This window comes from Aulonocara sp. 'chitande type north' Nkhata Bay, linkage group LG1, assembly GCF_057382095.1.
Source record: "Aulonocara sp. 'chitande type north' Nkhata Bay isolate Kocher_YH1m ecotype deep benthic linkage group LG1, A_spYH_male_GT1.1, whole genome shotgun sequence".
In the NCBI taxonomy this organism is placed as follows: domain Eukaryota; kingdom Metazoa; phylum Chordata; class Actinopteri; order Cichliformes; family Cichlidae; genus Aulonocara; species Aulonocara sp. 'chitande type north' Nkhata Bay.
Window position 1 is genome coordinate 7,705,942 of NC_141344.1, and position 18,299 is coordinate 7,724,240.

General features: G+C 39.6%; 1 protein-coding gene across 6 annotated transcripts in view; it reads right to left on the reverse strand.

Annotated features, from left to right (window-relative positions):
• akap13a (A-kinase anchoring protein 13a) overlaps positions 1-18,299 on the reverse strand; it is a 122,712-nt gene that overhangs the window by 88,905 nt on the left and 15,508 nt on the right. For all 6 annotated transcript variants that reach the window (XM_086311527.1, XM_086311613.1, XM_086311788.1 and 3 more), the window contains exons 2-3: positions 14,045-14,088; positions 3,812-3,965 (exon numbers count right to left, since the gene is read on the reverse strand). In XM_086311527.1, the coding sequence (XP_086167653.1) occupies positions 3,812-3,965; positions 14,045-14,077 (187 nt within the window). In that variant the 5' untranslated portion in view covers positions 14,078-14,088. The remainder of the gene's footprint in view (positions 1-3,811; positions 3,966-14,044; positions 14,089-18,299) is intronic.

An 18,299-nucleotide genomic window follows, 5' to 3' on the forward strand; every position in this document is an offset into this window, starting at 1 on the left:
CATAATATGTGCTGTAAGCTCAATTTCACATTACCAACAGTCCATGCTGGCTCAGAACAATTAAATAAAAATTATTAACAAGTCAGGTGTTAATGTTATTAGTAACACCTGTACTGTTCTTAGATAAATCAAAATATTGCTTTAATTCAATCTGCTCTAATAAGAGGAAATCAAGCTTAAATTTAACTTTTAAAAAAAGTATCTTTATTCAATTTAATCACTCCATTAATTGAATTTTTTCTCATTTTAGAAGCACTACTTGGATGAAATGGTGAACTAATTTTGTCACAGTAATGAGCTACAAACGAGTGCAGAGCTGCAATGCTGATTTAAATCCTAATTAATACAAATAAATTCACAATATTATTTCACTTAATGGAACATGTGTTAAATTCTTCTGACTAACAGCCATTTACTCACAAGTCACATCGCAAAGACTGAACAAAGCACACTAATGTCCACAGTGGTTTCCATAACTATTGCTTAGGGAGTGGGGCAGTGCCTGTCCCCCGACATGGGAACTCAACCTCACTCTCTGAACCCACTTTCCTCCCCAAGAAACCATAGAGAAATATATTAAGTAGAAATCAATTTATCCATTAATGCATTTGTTCATTTTCTTAACCACTTATTCAAATCTGGGTCACAGGGAACTGGAGCCTACCTCAGCTGGTGAGAAGAGCAACAGGCCCGTCAAATCAATTAAAAAATATAACATTTTTAATCTACTACGTTTTGGTATCATTTACAGTCCGACTACTTTATCTTCCTTCCTCTGCTCTGGATTTCACCATGTGTAAAGTGTACACGGTGTGTAAAGCCCCTCCTTTTGCCCCACAGTGTATAGTCGAGCAGAGTAGAAAGCCATAAAACAAAGTTACTTGAGTTGAGGTCAACTTGATATATTATTGCGGTGGCTCTTTTTTGGCACGGCCCACTTCAGAAGCAGGAAAAAGTACACACAACGCACACCTCACTTTTCATCGGTTATTTACAATGAAAAAAGATTCACTGTTAATTTCTCCTAAATGTGGGTACATGTTATCAGTGCAACTGCACAGACATACTTTTTTGAAGAAAAAAAAAAGCCTACATATTTTCCCTAAAAAACAAGAAAACAATCATATTAATTCAAGTTCATTTCACTTTATATTTTTCACCTTGCTGTGCCACCCCAGTTTTGACATCCTCTGTGTTACTGTAGCAATTGCTTTTTAAAATGTGTTAATTTGGCAAAATAAGATTGAAAAGTTGCTCATTTTTTCAGTTTTGTCTAAAAGAAGAAAACAAAGAGAAAGTCAGGGAACACTGCCATGGTCCATCTGTCCACTCCCAACAAGATGTCAACACACACAGCCAGTTTCAAAACTGATTTCCCACTTGTAGTTATTAAGCATTGCATGAATTCACACACAATTTCTGGAATCTACTCCACGTCACTGTGTGCTCTACAACAAGATCAGCCACATTTGCACGTCTGCAATACCCTTCGTTCTGGGAGAAAACTTTCTGTAACGACAGATCCATATATTTTATAATTTGTCAATGTTGTATGTCGCTACCAACGCAGTCAGAAGGCTACTAGGCAGCTTGATAAATATTATTTGAATCAGAGATATCTTAATCCAAAGCAGTGATTCAGTGAGTTTGCAGTCATTTTCCCAGGTCCCCTGGGAACTCTATCCCGCGACCTAGTTGATCCCTTTAGAGCCCAGAAGGGCCTGATGGAGAAAGCATTGAAGCAAAGCTAATCTGCTGGTAAAGTGACACCAACTCCCTCCCAACTTTAAGCATTAATTTAGTGGAACTCGTACCAAGATAACACAGTTTATAATCCTGCCACTTTTATTTTCCTCTGTGGAACGTGGACCATTGAAGGAAGCAATGACGTCAGTGACATTTCTTATATCATAAGACCAGATTTTATTACATGAACATTTTGGTAGCATAAACCCTTGTTACCACATCCAGAACATGTGACCTCCAGTAAGCTCTGATGTTCCCTAAGAGCTCGAGATTTTTATAATGTAATATTTATTCTTCGAAAGCCCAGATGGTCTGGAATAACTTAATGTCATAGCTGATTCCTCTTATGCTCTGATCAGTCAGTGACTGAAAATATTCAATTAACATGAACTCTGGTCACAGGGTCACAGCTGCATTGCAGTTTTGACTACCTACTTTGTATGTGCAGAGATCTCTGACTTTTTCTATCAAGGTTTCCTGTTGATTCTTGTTTATTTTCCAAGAAAAAGCACAGAAAATCAATTCAGACCAAATATGTTCCATTTTGCAAGTAGAAAAAGTGGGAAAAGCTCCAAGAGGAGTGATAAATGGGATAGACTCTAGAAAGTGAAGTGATTCCTCTTTCTCCAAAACAAAACATTAGTTTAAAATGAGGACAGCGGTAGCAGATGATTAATCTTTTTTTTCTCCTTCCTGGTTTAACACCTCTTTTAATATTAATTTGGGATGCAGCACATGATGAATACAGAAGAATTTAAAACCACCTTTTAAGATAATGTTCAAACTTTTCCTCAGTTCTTCTGGAGCACTGCTACTACGTTTTGACTCAAATACACAAATACAATACAAGTGATCTGCCATAAAGTCGACTTTTATGATGGCTATAAAGGTTTAGAAATGAGGTTAAATTACTGGGGGTGCTCTTTCATGTATGTAAATGCTGATACTGTACTGAATTACAATAAAGTGGACAGGTGCTAAAGTAAAGTGACAAGTAAGGGGATAAAATACATTTACTTTGTTAGATAGACAAGTTCAGTTGCTTCTTAATGCAAATATTTACTTAGTCAATCATGAGGAAATGCAACTCAATGCATTTATGCATGTAGACATGGTCAAGACAACCTGCTGAAGTTCAAACTGAGTGTCAGAAAGGTGATTTAGGTGATTTTGAACATGGTTGTTCAAAATGGGCTGGTCTGATTATTTCAGAAACTGTTGATCTACTAGGATTTTCCCACAAAACCATCTCTAGGGTTTATATAGAATGGTAAGTAAAATATAAAGCGAGCAGCAGTTCTCTGGGCAAAAGAGCATCGCTGCATGTGAAATGCATTAAACCTTGAAGCAGATGGGCTATAGCAGCAGAGAGCCAAACTGGGTGCCAGTCCTGTCAGTTAAGAAACTGGTCAGAATTGGTGTAAACATAACAAAAGCAAACATCCTCCCTTTTATCAATGATTCGGGCTCTTCTTGGCAGACTCAGGGCTCTTTAGTAACAGCTGAGCATCAAACACCACAGCCTACCCATGTTTTGTTGCTGTCCATCCCTTTATGACCACAACATACACCTTTTTCTGAAGGCTCTTTTCAGCAGGATAAGATGTTCTGCCAGAAAGCTCAAATCAACTCAGCTCCAACTGGTTCCTTGAACACGACAATGAGTTCACCATACTTAAATAGTTTCCACAGGCACAAGATCTCAATCTAACAGAGCACTTGTGGTGTGGATGTGGTGGAATGTATCGCGGATGTAACTATGTGATGCTGTCATGCCAGTGTGAGCCAAAATCTCCATTTGCTGACACAGACGTAACATCTTGATGAATTTACGTCAGCAGTTCTTAAGGCATGAGGCGGCCCAACGAGATACTAACAAAACATTCCTAAATAAAACAGCTGGTGCACTTTCATAGAGCATCAGCTTTAGTTGTTAATAATCCAGGCTAATCTTATTTAAAAGTGTCTGCAAACACAGTCTCTAACAAATATTAAATGCTGTAGGTGGAGCTGCCATCCTTTGGGTGCTAGTAAGCTGCAAGGCATTGTGGGTACGATGGCTTACCGGGACACAAAGCCTGCAAGGTGTCATGACTGCTCCTCAGGGTGCTGGTCAGGTGCCTCTGTGTACTGCCAGCGAACAGCAGGAAGTAGTCCACGCCCTCCTCACTACCAGCCAGCTCGTCATCACTGAGCTGTACTGTGATAACACAATGACCCTGCAGAGGCACGCAGACGGAACGTTAGGAGGGAAAAGGAAAAACAGAAAGAGACAAAAAGAAAAGACATGTTTATAACATGAAATGGGCACATTATCATCCACCTGCAGATGCCTGCAGTCTAACTCAGCCCTCTTCTCAGTGGCCTACATGTCTTGGTTCATCTACTTAGCCATAGATACCAATCTAACACCATCAAGTCAGTGTAATTCAATCACTGTCTGTCACTTTAGATGCATTTATTGGCTGCAGTACCAGGTGTGAACTAGACTCTGGACAAGTGGATACCAGATTTTAAGAGTGAATAATAGTGCGTGCGGAGACTCCTGATCTTCTTAGCACCGCAGTTGTTTACAGCAATTACATTAACGCCTCAAATTAAATATGGTAATGTTTGTTTGCTGATGAAATGTTACACACCACATCATTAACAAAGAAACAAGCAGACAACATGGAGGAGCAGCTGGACTTCTGCAAAACAGTGTGAGCACAGTCACCATCAGAGAACAGCACAACAAGACAAAGAAGCACATTCAGCTTAGAAATCTAATACAATAATAATCATCACAACAACAACTAAAACAAAAGTCTTTAAAAAAAAGAAATTTGAATAAACAGTCTTCTCATGTAAGCTGGATTTCCTATTAGCCCTTTTTTGTTAGAACATTACAAATAAAAATATACGTAATGAAATAAACACCACAGTGTAAGCTAAGCAGCTAAATAGGTTCAGGATGGTACTAAAAACAAAGCCTGGTCAGTGTAAAAACTATGCTGTTTGTCCTTTTTCATGTATTCTGCATCATCAGCAGGTGCAGATGCTAAGTTTGTGCCTTGGGGTTCAGCATTGCCATGGCTCTTTTAGTACGCAGGATTTTGTTTTTCCACCATTAAATGCTTCCAACCAGAAATTACAGGTGAAATTTAACTTATAACTGGTATTTATTGTACACTGCCACTGGCCAATAAACTAAATAAAATAAAATAAACCAAACCATCAATTTGTCTACACATTTTCTTAATACATTTAAAGGTACAGTTTTAGTGACAATTGGCTGATTTGTGACAGAGCATCAATGTGTCATCTGAGGACACTGAGGAGGAGAAATAGTAACAAAAAATAGGGATATTGTTCAGAATTAGCTGCTTTCCACTGTAGGACTGCAGCTTCTTGACATGGAGGAGGGATAATGGGACATTTCAACCCACTTAATCTGGCCACCGTTGCAGTCTTTTTACTGGCCTCGTCCAACGTGAGCAGTCTGTCGTGACGATCTGAGCTTAACGGGGTTAAAGGTGTCTCCTCCTTCTCTTATAAAATGGGAGCCTCCGGGCCATGTTCCTCGCAGGCGGATATCAGCAGGTGGACAGCAGCGAGGCAAACCAGCAACCCCAACATTGCAAGGTCTCTGTTTGGCAAGCCACTACTGATGCTTAACAATGTGAGGGGGCAAAATGTGCTCAAAGACAACCACATAGCCCAGAGGCCATACAGCCAGAAAAAAAGCCTTCAGTAACCTTCAGACAACCAGGACTGCGCACAATGTAAAGGGTGTAGGCTTTTCTATGCACAGCCAGTATCAGTTTTAAAAAGCAGAGTCACTGAAGTAAATGAGTAGTAGATGGGAGGAAGCCAGCAGGCATGACATTTTCTCCATTAAAAACTCATCTCTTATCCTGAGCCCAGATTGGAAATTAGGGCTTGGTGCTATTGAAAGGATTGGTACCTCAGAGGATTTGTGAGTTTGTACTCCATGTGAAAATGAAAACGTATTAGTGTGAAATAAGTTCCACATTTTCACAACGAACAAAAGAGAAGCAAATGGAGAAATGGTTTTCTCTCCATCGCTGGAGGCGAGTGGGAAATTACCTCAGTCTGAATACCACTCTGCTGCTTTTTGACACAATAGGTGCTCAGATTTCTTAAAGCAGCCCACCAAAATCTCCTTATTCCACCAAAGTTAATACCCACCTTTGTAAATAACATTATAAGCGATTGATAATTTCCTAACAAAGAAAAACACTTTAAAGGGGACAAAATAAATAGCACAAATCTTAGAATATTCAATCTTGGTGTTTGAAATTCAATTATTTAAACAGAAGAAAATTACAGCATAGATCTGAATGATCAGATCAACCAGATCTGATCAGTTCCAGTACTTCAAATATGTCGGCAGGAGGTGGGAGTGAAGGTGAAGGTGAAAAGCCAGAGATGTGAAACATCTGCTGGAGAAGGGAGGAAACGAGCACACAGAAGCCCCACAATAAAACTAACCCTGCTGACATTAAGTTTTCAAAACAACAGTAATTAAAATGGGAAAAAGGAAATATTGCAGTGACTCTCCAGCTTAATATAGAAAAACAAACCTGTGGTTTTAAAGCGGTGCTCAAATGGATGTCTTTCAGCCACACTGTATGACTGTGCTCTCTGCTGGTTATAAGTACTTAACTAAGTGACCTGCTGGGGTATTGACCTCCTAATCATGGAGCTTCAATAGGGAACAGGCAGCTTTTAAGCAGCATCAAAAGCACAGCTGGAGACTATGAACCCAACCCCCTCTTTTTAAATATGCATATACAGTGGGGCAAAAAAGTATTTAGTCAGCCACCGATTGTGCAAGTTCCCCCACCTAAAATGATGACAGAGGTCAGTAATTTGCACCAGAGGTACACTTCAACTGTGAGAGACAGAATGTGAAAAAAAAAAATCCATGAATCCACATGGTAGGATTTGTAAAGAATTTATTCGTAAATCAGGGTGGAAAATAAGTATTTGGTCAATAACAAAAATACAACTCAATACTTTGTAACATAACCTTTGTTGGCAATAACAGAGGTCAAACGTTTACTATAGGTCTTTACCAGGTTTGCACACACAGTAGCTGGTATTTTGGCCCATTCCTCCATGCAGATCTTCTCGAGAGCAGTGATGTTTTGGGGCTGTCGCCGAGCAACACGGACTTTCAACTCTCGCCACAGATTTTCTATGGGGTTGAGGTCTGGAGACTGGCTAGGCCACTCCAGGACTTTCAAATGCTTCTCACGGAGCCACTCCTTTGTTGCCCGGGCGGTGTGTTTTGGATCATTGTCATGTTGGAAGACCCAGCCTCGTTTCATCTTCAAAGTTCTCACTGATGGAAGGAGGTTTTGGCTCAAAATCTCACGATACATGGCCCCATTCATTCTGTCCTTAACACGGATCAGTCGTCCTGTCCCCTTGGCAGAAAAACAGCCCCATAGCATGATGTTTCCACCCCCATGCTTCACAGTAGGTATGGTGTTCTTGGGATGCAACTCAGTATTCTTCTTCCTCCAAACACGACGAGTTGAGTTCATACCAAAAAGTTCTACTTTGGTTTCATCTGACCACATGACATTCTCCCAATCCTCTGCTGTATCATCCATGTGCTCTCTGGCAAACTTCAGACGGGCCTGGACATGCACTGGCTTCAGCAGCGGAACACGTCTGGCACTGCGGGATTTGATTCCCTGCCGTTGTAGTGTGTTACTGATGGTGACCTTTGTTACTTTGGTCCCAGCTCTCTGCAGGTCATTCACCAGGTCCCCCCGTGTGGTTCTGGGATCTTTGCTCACCGTTCTCATGATCATTTTGACCCCACGGGATGAGATCTTGCGTGGAGCCCCAGATCGAGGGAGATTATCAGTGGTCTTGTATGTCTTCCATTTTCTGATGATTGCTCCCACAGTTGATTTTTTCACACCAAGCTGCTTGCCTATTGTAGATTCACTCTTCCCAGTCTGGTGCAGGTCTACAATACTTTTCCTGGTGTCCTTCGAAAGCTCTTTGGTCTTGGCCATGGCGGAGTTTGGAGTCTGGCTGTTTGAGGCTGTGGACAGGTGTCTTTCATACAGATGATGAGTTCAAACAGGTGCCATTCATACAGGTAACGAGTGGGGGACAGAAAAGCTTCTTACAGAAGACGTTACAGGTCTGTGAGAGCCAGAGATTTTTCTTGTTTGAGGTGACCAAATACTTATTTTCCACCCTAATTTACGAATAAATTCTTTACAAATCCTACCATGTGGATTCATGGATTTTTTTTTCACATTCTGTCTCTCACAGTTGAAGTGTACCTCTGGTGCAAATTACTGACCTCTGTCATCATTTTAGGTGGGGGAACTTGCACAATCGGTGGCTGACTAAATACTTTTTTGCCCCACTGTACGTGTAGCCTTTTCCACACATCCTGCTGCAGCGCTGGTTTCATCTGTCCAGGTAAGGTAAGGCTTGGTTTTAAGCATTTGCATATACTGTTACGACTTCACACTGATAATTATTTTTAAACTTATATTGAAATTTTAGTGATTGTTCACTTAACTCAGGCTTTGTTTCTTACTACAGGCAGCTCTATCCTTCACTTCACCACCCAAACTAATTGTCACTTGTTACTTAAATCCAATAGATCTTCATTTGTATCTTTTTGTGCACTCTGTCACATGAAATCTGCGATAACAACACATTTTTTAAAAACAACAACAAAAAAAACATCCTTTAATGATGTTCATTAAAAAGTTAGCCTCAAAGTTTATGGGTGTAATTGCTTGTCATTGTGATTCATCCTTCGTGGTATTAAGCCATTTTTATTTTTACAAGCAACTAAAGCCAACTCAACATGAGACCCTTCTTTTGGAAGCCATATATTGCAACCTTTTGCATGGTTTACCCCTTGCTGCTTTTGTTCCCAACATACAATTTCAAAGCCAATTTACGGAGCAAAACCGGCCCCTGTTTACACACTAACATGAAACATTGGCAGAGCAAATTAATCAACCCACAACTTACAAGTCTGCTGACATACAGAGCATCCCTTGTCCCTTCAGGAGGTAAACATGCACCAAGCAGCATTCTTCATGCAATGAAATGTTTGTATTGCCAATATGTGAAGTGACTGCAGCATAATCTAAAAAATTAGAGCTTCACAAACGGTGTAACTAGCAGATCATCAGAGTTAGCAAGTAAGCTAATGTTAGCTAGGATAATGTATATTAAACCTAGTTGTATCAAATGAAACCCTTCTGGCCAAATATTAATGTCAGTAAAACTGGGGCAAAACTTCTTTTAGCCAGAAATTCGTGGAGCAAAATACCAGCATGACTAAGGCGTAAGGAAGTCCTGTGACTGACTGACTGTTTACGTTATTACAAATGTTACAAACAAACCATTGCCACATTCACGCAGCAAGGGACGGGATTTTTGGGATATTAATTTATACAAAAAAAATCTAATAGTTTATGCAGCTATTTTAATTCTAATCTAAAAGACCCCCCCCCCCCCCCTTATTTTTCCTGTAGTCTGGTTTAATGTGCTATTAAAACATTAACAAAAAATAAACCTATAAACTGTTTGCCCACAAAAAAAAAAGAAGAAAAAAAGAAACTGCTCAAATTTACCATCCGTCAGACCAAGAAAAGCTGTTTTGTGTGGGACGCCTTTAAATAAGAACAAAAATGTGAAATATCACGCAGGCTACTCCAGGTGAAGCTAACATGTCACACTGATTTTAGAGCAGTCTGCTCTGGGGGACAATCTTTGGGCAATAATCCTAATACTATACTGCCAACAGTGAAAATCAGAAAGTATTTTTGCCTGAAATGTCCAACCCTGAGGTTGCTTTACTGCTTGATATAGATACAGGCAATGTAACAAATAGGTCACAAAAGCTAAACCAGATAACTTCACCAGTTAATGTCATTCATGATACTAACTTGTGTACTGTGTCAAATGGTATTGAATTTAGCAGCATGCACATAACAGTGCAAAGTAAATGTGTATGTATGTATGTATGACCCACAGCCCACAGTAGCAGCCAAGAGCAATACAACACTGGCTGTTAGCTATCAATCTGTAATCTCCCAGCATGTGCAGCTTTATCATTTCAAAGTCAATTTTGTCTTTATTATGCTAATAATCAAGAAATCACTATGGCGGTCTCTTTATTGCTTTGAAAACTAAGTACTCACAGGACAGCTTATAGAACTCCCTTTATAACTTGAAGTTATCAGTTCCTGTATCATTTTATTAGGCTCTCGTATCTTTGTGGGGAAATGTTGACCGACTCTTCTTTACAGCTTAGCTTTATGCATACCTTAACGTCCCACAACAACATTTCAGCCCGACTGAGGTCTGCACTTTGGGCGATTGCAACACTTTTCTTTTTCAGCTATTCTGTTGTAAATTTGCTACTGTGTTTGGGATCATTTTCAGCCAAGCTATAGCTGTCTGACAGCTGGCCTCACATTTGACTAGAATACTTTGGTACATAGAAGAATTCACAGCTCACTCCATGACTGCAAAGTGCTCAGATCCTTAGACTGCAAAAAAGCCCGAGTTATCAACCATCAACCACTGCACTTAACAACTGGTATGAAGAGCTGATATGCTGTGTTTGGTTTGGTTGGCACTGTTTATTATGGACAAACATCTCCAAATTGGCAAACATCTTGCAAGTTTGCACACCTAAGCCATGCTGCCATATTTGTTTCAGAAAAAAGAGGCGTTCTTCAGGTAACCCTTTCATACAATTGCTCATTCTGTTTGTAACTACAATGTCACAAACTGGCTTATGTGCAGTTTTTCTGAGCATTACACAGACCCAACTTCTGGTGAATTTCCTGAGATGTCCAGTCTGGAAAGATTGTCCCGCTGTGTTAAAACATGTCTGAATGTTCAGAGATTGGCAAACGGCTAAAGCGTCTGTTTTTACAGAGATGGTCATTCTTGCAGATGGTTAGTTAATCACGTGCTGATTAGCAGCACCTGGCTACTACTTACCCTCTTAATTCCTACTTCATAGAGTGAAAACGTTCCTTTTTCTCATGACTACACATGAAAGCCAGTACATAAAACAGTCCGACATACTTCATGACAGTGTGTGTACGTCTCGTAACCATTTTGGCTGTATTGATACATGCCATGTCAATATGCCAGCTATAGAATGTTGGCTGCAATTCATTTAAAGGCTCTGGATGCCATTAAAAAAATAGTATAATTGTAGTTATCCAGAGAAGCTTTAACCTGGAGACAATAACCAAGCAGTCAGTTCACAGGTTCAGCCCATGTAACTGGTACCATGCCCACAGTCACGCATGCTGTGTTAACCACTGAACCCCTACCTGCTTATTTAATTGTAAGCCGCTCTGGAAACATTGTCTGCTAAATGCCAAGAATGTAAATAGCATGTTTACTCACAGCTAGAACAACAGAGTCTCGCTGTTATGGAAAGAAAACTCATTTTGTTAAGAACACCCACAACTAATCCCCTGCCTAACAAATCATGTAACCCTCTCCCAGCGCTCGCTAAAATAAAATCAGCCCTTACTCAATTTCTTTACCCATAACATGCTCATTAAGAATCCTTCTGAGGACAAAGTAATATTGCAAGAATATCAAGGCCTTGACCTCTGTTCTTCTCAGAATATGTAACTTCTAGATTTAGTTCTACACTTATAGACTGGGGCTGCCATTTCATCTAGAAGGTAGAGCCCATGAACTATATCTTTTTTTTTCTTTTTCTTTTTTTAACGATACAATTACAGGCTGGCTACTTAACCCCTATGAGCTATCTCACTGTGAACTGCTGTGATAAGTTTCTAAAATCTGATGTCTAATGAGGCCTGACTGCCTGCCTGGTTCCACTGAGGAGTTTGAGTGTAAATCACAGATAAGGTTGTCTGGGTGGTTAATGTGTGAGCCAGTATAGCCTTTAGAGAGGCACACATACACAAACACACACATCCCTCACTTATCTCATTTCCTATGTGCCTTCTACACCTGCCAGTGATAGGAGACCAGTGTAACCACTAAGATCAACTCAGAAACTCCCCTCAAAACACAAACCTCATTAAATATTTATCAAATAGTGCAGAAACCCCGGTAGAACTCAAAGACATTTTAACTCTACCTGGAAGTCCATTTTGGACGCAATTCAAAAGTCAGTAATTAAGAGTTATAAATGAGCTATAAATGGAAATTTTTAATATTAAGGGATTGCATATATCACTGACATGTACCAATCAGTTTGAAGTGGTGCATGTAACCATATCTATATTAGGTTTTGTAGTTTAATTACAGATACTGAGTTATCTGTAAAACCAAGGTTGTATAAAGTGGGTTTAAATTTACTTTAAAATACTAAATGACGCAAATGTGGCTTATCCTCCTTAAGCGATGCACACTCAAAATAAAGATTATAATTCCCTCCCTTAAATAAAGACTACTCTTTTTTAAGCAAGTTTGCAGAATTGCTATTCATTTATTTTATTTAGTTTTTTTAAGTAAAGCCAAGTTATCTGTTTTTACACCATTATGCAAACTCACCATCTCCAAAACAACAATAGCAGCTAAAAGGATCATGAAATTGATTGAACTTAAAAGGAGGAGTGAGTGGAAAAAGCCATATGGCCTGATCAGCAATATAAGCAACAATGCAAAGCGTTACATTTACAAGTTGAACACCAGCTGTGTTGCCAAGCTTTAGGCAGCGACAATGAAAGTAGCTAGAAAACTGCTGACATAACCCACATGATATGCCACACAGTTCGGCAATCTGAGACGACCTCAGCAACAAGCTACATCTCATCTACTTGATCTACCTCACGTGACTTCGCTGAAGCAAAACACACAGGTGCCTCGCTCCAAAGGACGGGACAAAGGACCGAGAATGACAAGAGACTCAAGCAAGCAGCAAGCTCCAGGGTTAAAAAGTTAAGCCATTGTGTAGTGGCCGCTTGAGACCATCTTCAAGAGTCACTCCCAACAGACTCCAATGTCCAGCTCGTTCATTTGTACCCAAATATGGTTTTAATACGTCCAAACGTGCTAACTTCGTGCTCCAAAAATCAACATAGCAATGATCAAAATGCCCACACTGAGCATCACAATGGCTATGTCCGTCATTTAGAAACAGTGTCTCGCCACATGTTTTCGCCAGCTAGTTTATTCCAGCAGACAACTGCACAGAAATTTGTAATGATTAGCATACAGCACCTTTAGCTATTGTTTTATGTAGTCACAAATGGAAAACGTCTCTACGCAAAGGATATCAGGGGCAACATACTCAACCTGCAGCCTTGACATCCCAAACATTCGTCAATGCGGTTAAAATATGAATGAATTGATGAATATATAAAAACCTACTTCTGGCTGCTCACAAGGGCTCGCCACAGCGGGGAGCTCTGCATGTTTGATTTGGCTGAATTTTTTATGCCGGATGCTCTTCCTGATGCAACCCTAAAGGCATTCGTATCTCCTCGTCAATAAAAAAACAGTATGACTATGAATGGCTATGATCAACTTATCATGAACAAAGGGATGTTTGGAAAGCTGGTTGTCTTTGAGAATGTTCATCTATTTATCTCTGTAACGTTGACATAATAACAGGTGGTTAAGATACCTATGTACTTCAAAGCTACACAACACTAGGTTAGGGTATTCCTGATGTGTATCTCTTCAAAAATGAATGGATCAAAGAAGACACTTCCAGGAGTGAAAGGTTTTATTCTGACTGAAGCCACAGTGCTTAAATGTTATTTAAAAAATTGATTAAAAATTACTTTTATGCTGTCTTGTAATATTTCTTGTCATTCACTTCCTACTCAGTTATGTGGGTCTATTTTCTTTCTTTTTCATCATCAGTGTGTCAACATGCAAAATGATGACCTCAGACATAAAAGCGGACAGTAAAAACAGTATAGACCATTTTCCAGTCAGCAAACATTAAACATTTAGTTCATTTGCATGCAGTCCAGCATGCTCTCCACTATCTGGTCCTGCACACCCACACAGCTGTTTTCAGTTGTTCCTGTTAATTAGACCTGTTATCAGGTGGAGAGGTGGAAATCAAGAACTGACATTCCAGGCATTATATGAGATCATCAAACCATGTAAACAAATACTGATAAAGAATTACGGTTTCCCGGCCTAACGGGTTCAACAGATCGAGCGCCTTCACCACCACACCTACACAGCACGTGAATGCAGAAGCGTTAAAAGAAAAAATAATTATGTGAACTGGAACAACAGCTTTGCTGCTAGTGTTGTGTGATTATGTGATACTTACATACAATGGAGCTTGCTGTGGATTGAGTTTCATGTCCCTGGACACTGTAAAAAGAAGAACAAATTAAGGGTTACAACTCTAATTAGGCATCTATATTGTAATATAAAACAAAATCATGTCTTAAAGCGGTACTAAAACCTGTCTGGCCGTTAAGGGCACCGCAGCAAGCTGTAAACACAATATTATCCTATCAACAATTTGTAAAACCGATATTTATATTGTATTACATTTGATGCAGGCACTAAGCAAAATTAGCATATATTGACATCTAGACTCTGGTGGGTCTTGACTTTGTGTTTAGCTCTGTTTTGCTTCACTTTTTACTCGTGCAGGCTGCCTACGTATATTAACAAATGCCTAAATATATGTGGCGACCAGGTCAGTGTTATCCATACACTAAATTATTTGTGGCAGCAACCTCGACTGCCATGTATTGATTTTTTGATCTCCTTACTATTTAAAAGGGTACGGTTTTATTCCAGTGCTGAGCTGCATCCAAGGAAACAATTTTGCTCAGCTTCTTCTTGACCTGCTCTCACACACATACACAAATACAGACTGACACATTGACTTTCTGTGAATAGTCCTTCTTTGTAGTGCACACAATCTGAATGTATTACCATGCACTGAAGGAAGGATTATTATTGGTCTTTCTCCACATAGCGACAGGTGACATCATCATAAAAGACACAAGTTTGTTCAAAACTGGTACATCAAAGTCTGACAATGCTCTTACTCCTCAAATAAGTTATTAACATGTTTATGCCCAGAAAGAAAGAAAGAAAGTGCGTGGGTGGGTGGGCATTAAAAACTAAAACAGAATTCACTTCCATAACCATATTACCTTCAATAATCTACAGTCAAGTGTGTCAAATAAGGAGCAAAGCAGTCAGGTCGGATATGGTTTGAGGAGATTAGCACTCTGTTATTAACTGTTAATAACTAGACCTGCAATCAAATATTGCTAAAGTTATTTAACTCAGATGCTCAGGGCTTACTGAGATCCAGACATAGTCTGAACCAGAGTTTTTAACTAAACAGAGTCCATAAAGTGTCCAGGAGAATATCCAAAAGTCCAACCAGTGTGATAGCTTACCACTTAAATTATTTATTTCAGTATTTCCATGCTTCAGCCAGCACTGATGTGGCAGCTAAAGCAAATGAGGGTCAGAAAAAGATATCTATAGCTAACATGAGGAGGAGGACAGCAGCCAGCATGCTGCTGTGGGAGAGCCAGAAAGGGCAGAAGCAGCAGATGAGATAGGCACGCACTGAAAACGCCTCCTTGCTGCAGCTGGTAATTATCCTCTGAGGGTTCATCAGTACAAGCGACATCTTTCACTTTATAGAGTAATTTAGTCCAAATGAGAAACTGCTCTGAGGAAGAACTATACGCTGCCTGCCCAGACAAAGGTAGGTGTGAGCTCGTGTAAACATATAATCGAGGCCTTTAGCTTTTAAAAAACCTGATATTTCCCTAGGGTATTGACAAATACCAAACAAATGATTCATCAGGTAGCCAGAAACTCAACTTCACATGAATGCCTTTACTCCTCCATGCTCACTGGTTGTATAAATAAGCAAATATTTTCTAACATGTCAGCCATAACAACTTAATGAATTGATAATGTATCAGTCACAGCTCCAGAGCTTGCCGCACAGTTCAAAAGGGACAGAAGATAATTAAATAATGGAGATTACGACATGTAAGCTTAGTGGGGTTTTGTTTATTACCCTTTTAGAAAATCCTTTAAGTCTGTGTCAGACAAATACATATCCAGAAAATCATACTGAAAATTAATTATTGACAAATTTGTTACATTGACATTGCTTACTTTTGAAAAAGCCAACAAAATGCAATATGGAATAAACACTTTATTTCCCAAAACATTAGAATATTATATATCTGAAAAAAAAAGAAAAAAATTATATTAATGTGTAAGACCCTTTCCTTTCTTAGGCCCTCCTTTTGCACAGTACAGACATTCATTATTAATAGAGAACACGGGCTACAGGGAATACATGTGTAATATATATGCCTGATTAAATAAAATCCCAATTTATAAAACAGGCTAAAAAATAACTTAATTCCAGTACTGGTTATTTATTTATTTATTTGGTTAAAATCTCTTTGGGGTGTCAAAAATTACTTTATGCAGAAAAGACCCTCGTAGCTAGAACATTAAACCTAAACATATTTTGTAGTACTTTGGAAAATGCGAGCAAACTGCCACTGGGACTACTCTATCCTAGTGATGCTTGCTAACTGAAATAGTCTGGATACTGGAACAGGAAGCATGTACAGCAGCTCTTCAGAACATTGCTGTGGACAAGGTGGCAGTTAAGCTTGGCTCTGGCAGTTGTCCCAATACTCGGTGGGAGATTAAGAGTACAGAACAGACACACACTGGATCACACGTGGGTTCCTGCCTCCTCTTATCACTGATTAGTCCCTCACTAAAAAAAAAAATAAAGCAAGAAAAGTAAACCACCAATATATTTTGACTTTTAGTTCTTTTACAAGGATTTGTATGATCAGTTAGCAGGATTTATCAGCTTATGTTCACATTTGATTCCTCACTCCCACTCGAGGATGCAGGCCTCAAAGCCTTTCTCTGGGCACAAGGTCAGAGGCGGTGGGTGTGTAATTACATCCAAACAAATGCATAACAGCTTTAGACTTGAGGATGAATGGATTTGAAACCTTTGTGTTGAACTTTCTTGTGGAGATATTTGGCTGCTTGTATTCATCAATGAGTCAAGGGACTGGTCACTTTTGAGACCACTCTCCTTGGTTATTTGCAGAGAAAATTTTCTCTTTTGTTTGCTGTTCTTTGGCACTAAAACAAGTCCTTGCTGCTGGCCTGCAGTGGTCAGCAGTGCATTAATCACATGAACCTCACAGCGGGGGAGGCAGCGTCAAAAAAGGCCAAGACCTAATGAGTTCAGCAGAGAACTGCTGGACTCAACAGAGTGCTCAAGTGCAGGGAGACCAATTCACTTTCTGTAGCCCAAACCAAACTTTTTTCCACTTTTTCTGCTAAATAAATAGCCTTGAACTAGAATTAGGCAGATCAGGTAAGGGGATAATCAGTAGCTCTAATAATACTCTGGAGCCTAATCCGCTTGCCTTAAGTGCACTGGGCCAGAGACCAGCTTCCTCACTCACCACATGCACAACTTTGACTGATAAGACTCTCACGTAATGTCCTCAACAGTCCCACTGCTTCTTTTATATTTTGATATTTGGAACATTTGTCGTCTCCTAGTGCTCTTTTTATAACTACTCCAGGCAAGACATGGGTAGGAGTCTTTACTCAAGGACGTTTCAACAGGGCAGACTGACAGCTTTATTGACTTGTGCAGCCAGTGGGTCCTTGTTATTTTGCTAATGTGATATCTAAGTGACCGCTAACTTAACTCAGTGCACAACACAACAATATCTGGTTGGAAGCAGAGGCTGTGCTACATTCACATTTTTCACTATTGAGGACAGAGATGATAACACTTACTCATCCAAATGCAGGTTTTTTGTGCCCTTTATCAGCTGTGCCATGCTTTACATTTGCGACGCCTTCACACCTGGCAGCTGCACACAGCAGCTTATTTTGCTCACTTCTTCAAATTCATTAAGGGGGCCAAAAGTCCTTGTGACACCCTGATTTTGCCAGCCAGTTATGGTAAATGTTCTTTTCCAAGAAAAAGCTCTTGTTAGGCTCTTGTTTTGTTTTAAATCAATCTTTAACATCTACAGATCTCAACAACAAACAGAATAAGTGGCCGTTCGTCTGTTTAGAGTGAGAGTGCATTAAGCAGCCGTAAACTAGTAAAACAGTTCAAGCTTACAAATATTTAGTTAAGAGAGAAAATAAAACAAGTGAGTAATCGGAGTACAAAAGTTAAGCACACTTGAAACACACTATCTAAATGCACTTTGGCCATTTCCCTTTTGAAAAAAAAGCCAAGCTATACGCTGGGTGGTGATATGGCCATCCACCTCATTCCATACTCTGGTCACTTCTGTTTTTGAGTTCTTTATTCCTGATATAATGTAGAGCTGTGCACGCCAAATAAAAGGAAATTGACAAAGATCTACTGCATCATCTCAGGATGTAATTGCTCCACCGTCTGCCTAGAGTTCATGGAGGGGCCTTTAATATTACACCAGACCTCCAGAACTTCCTCTTGGGTGATTTTTCATCTTGTCATGGCAACTAACTTCAGCTTCATGACTAACAGGCAGCACACACACAGA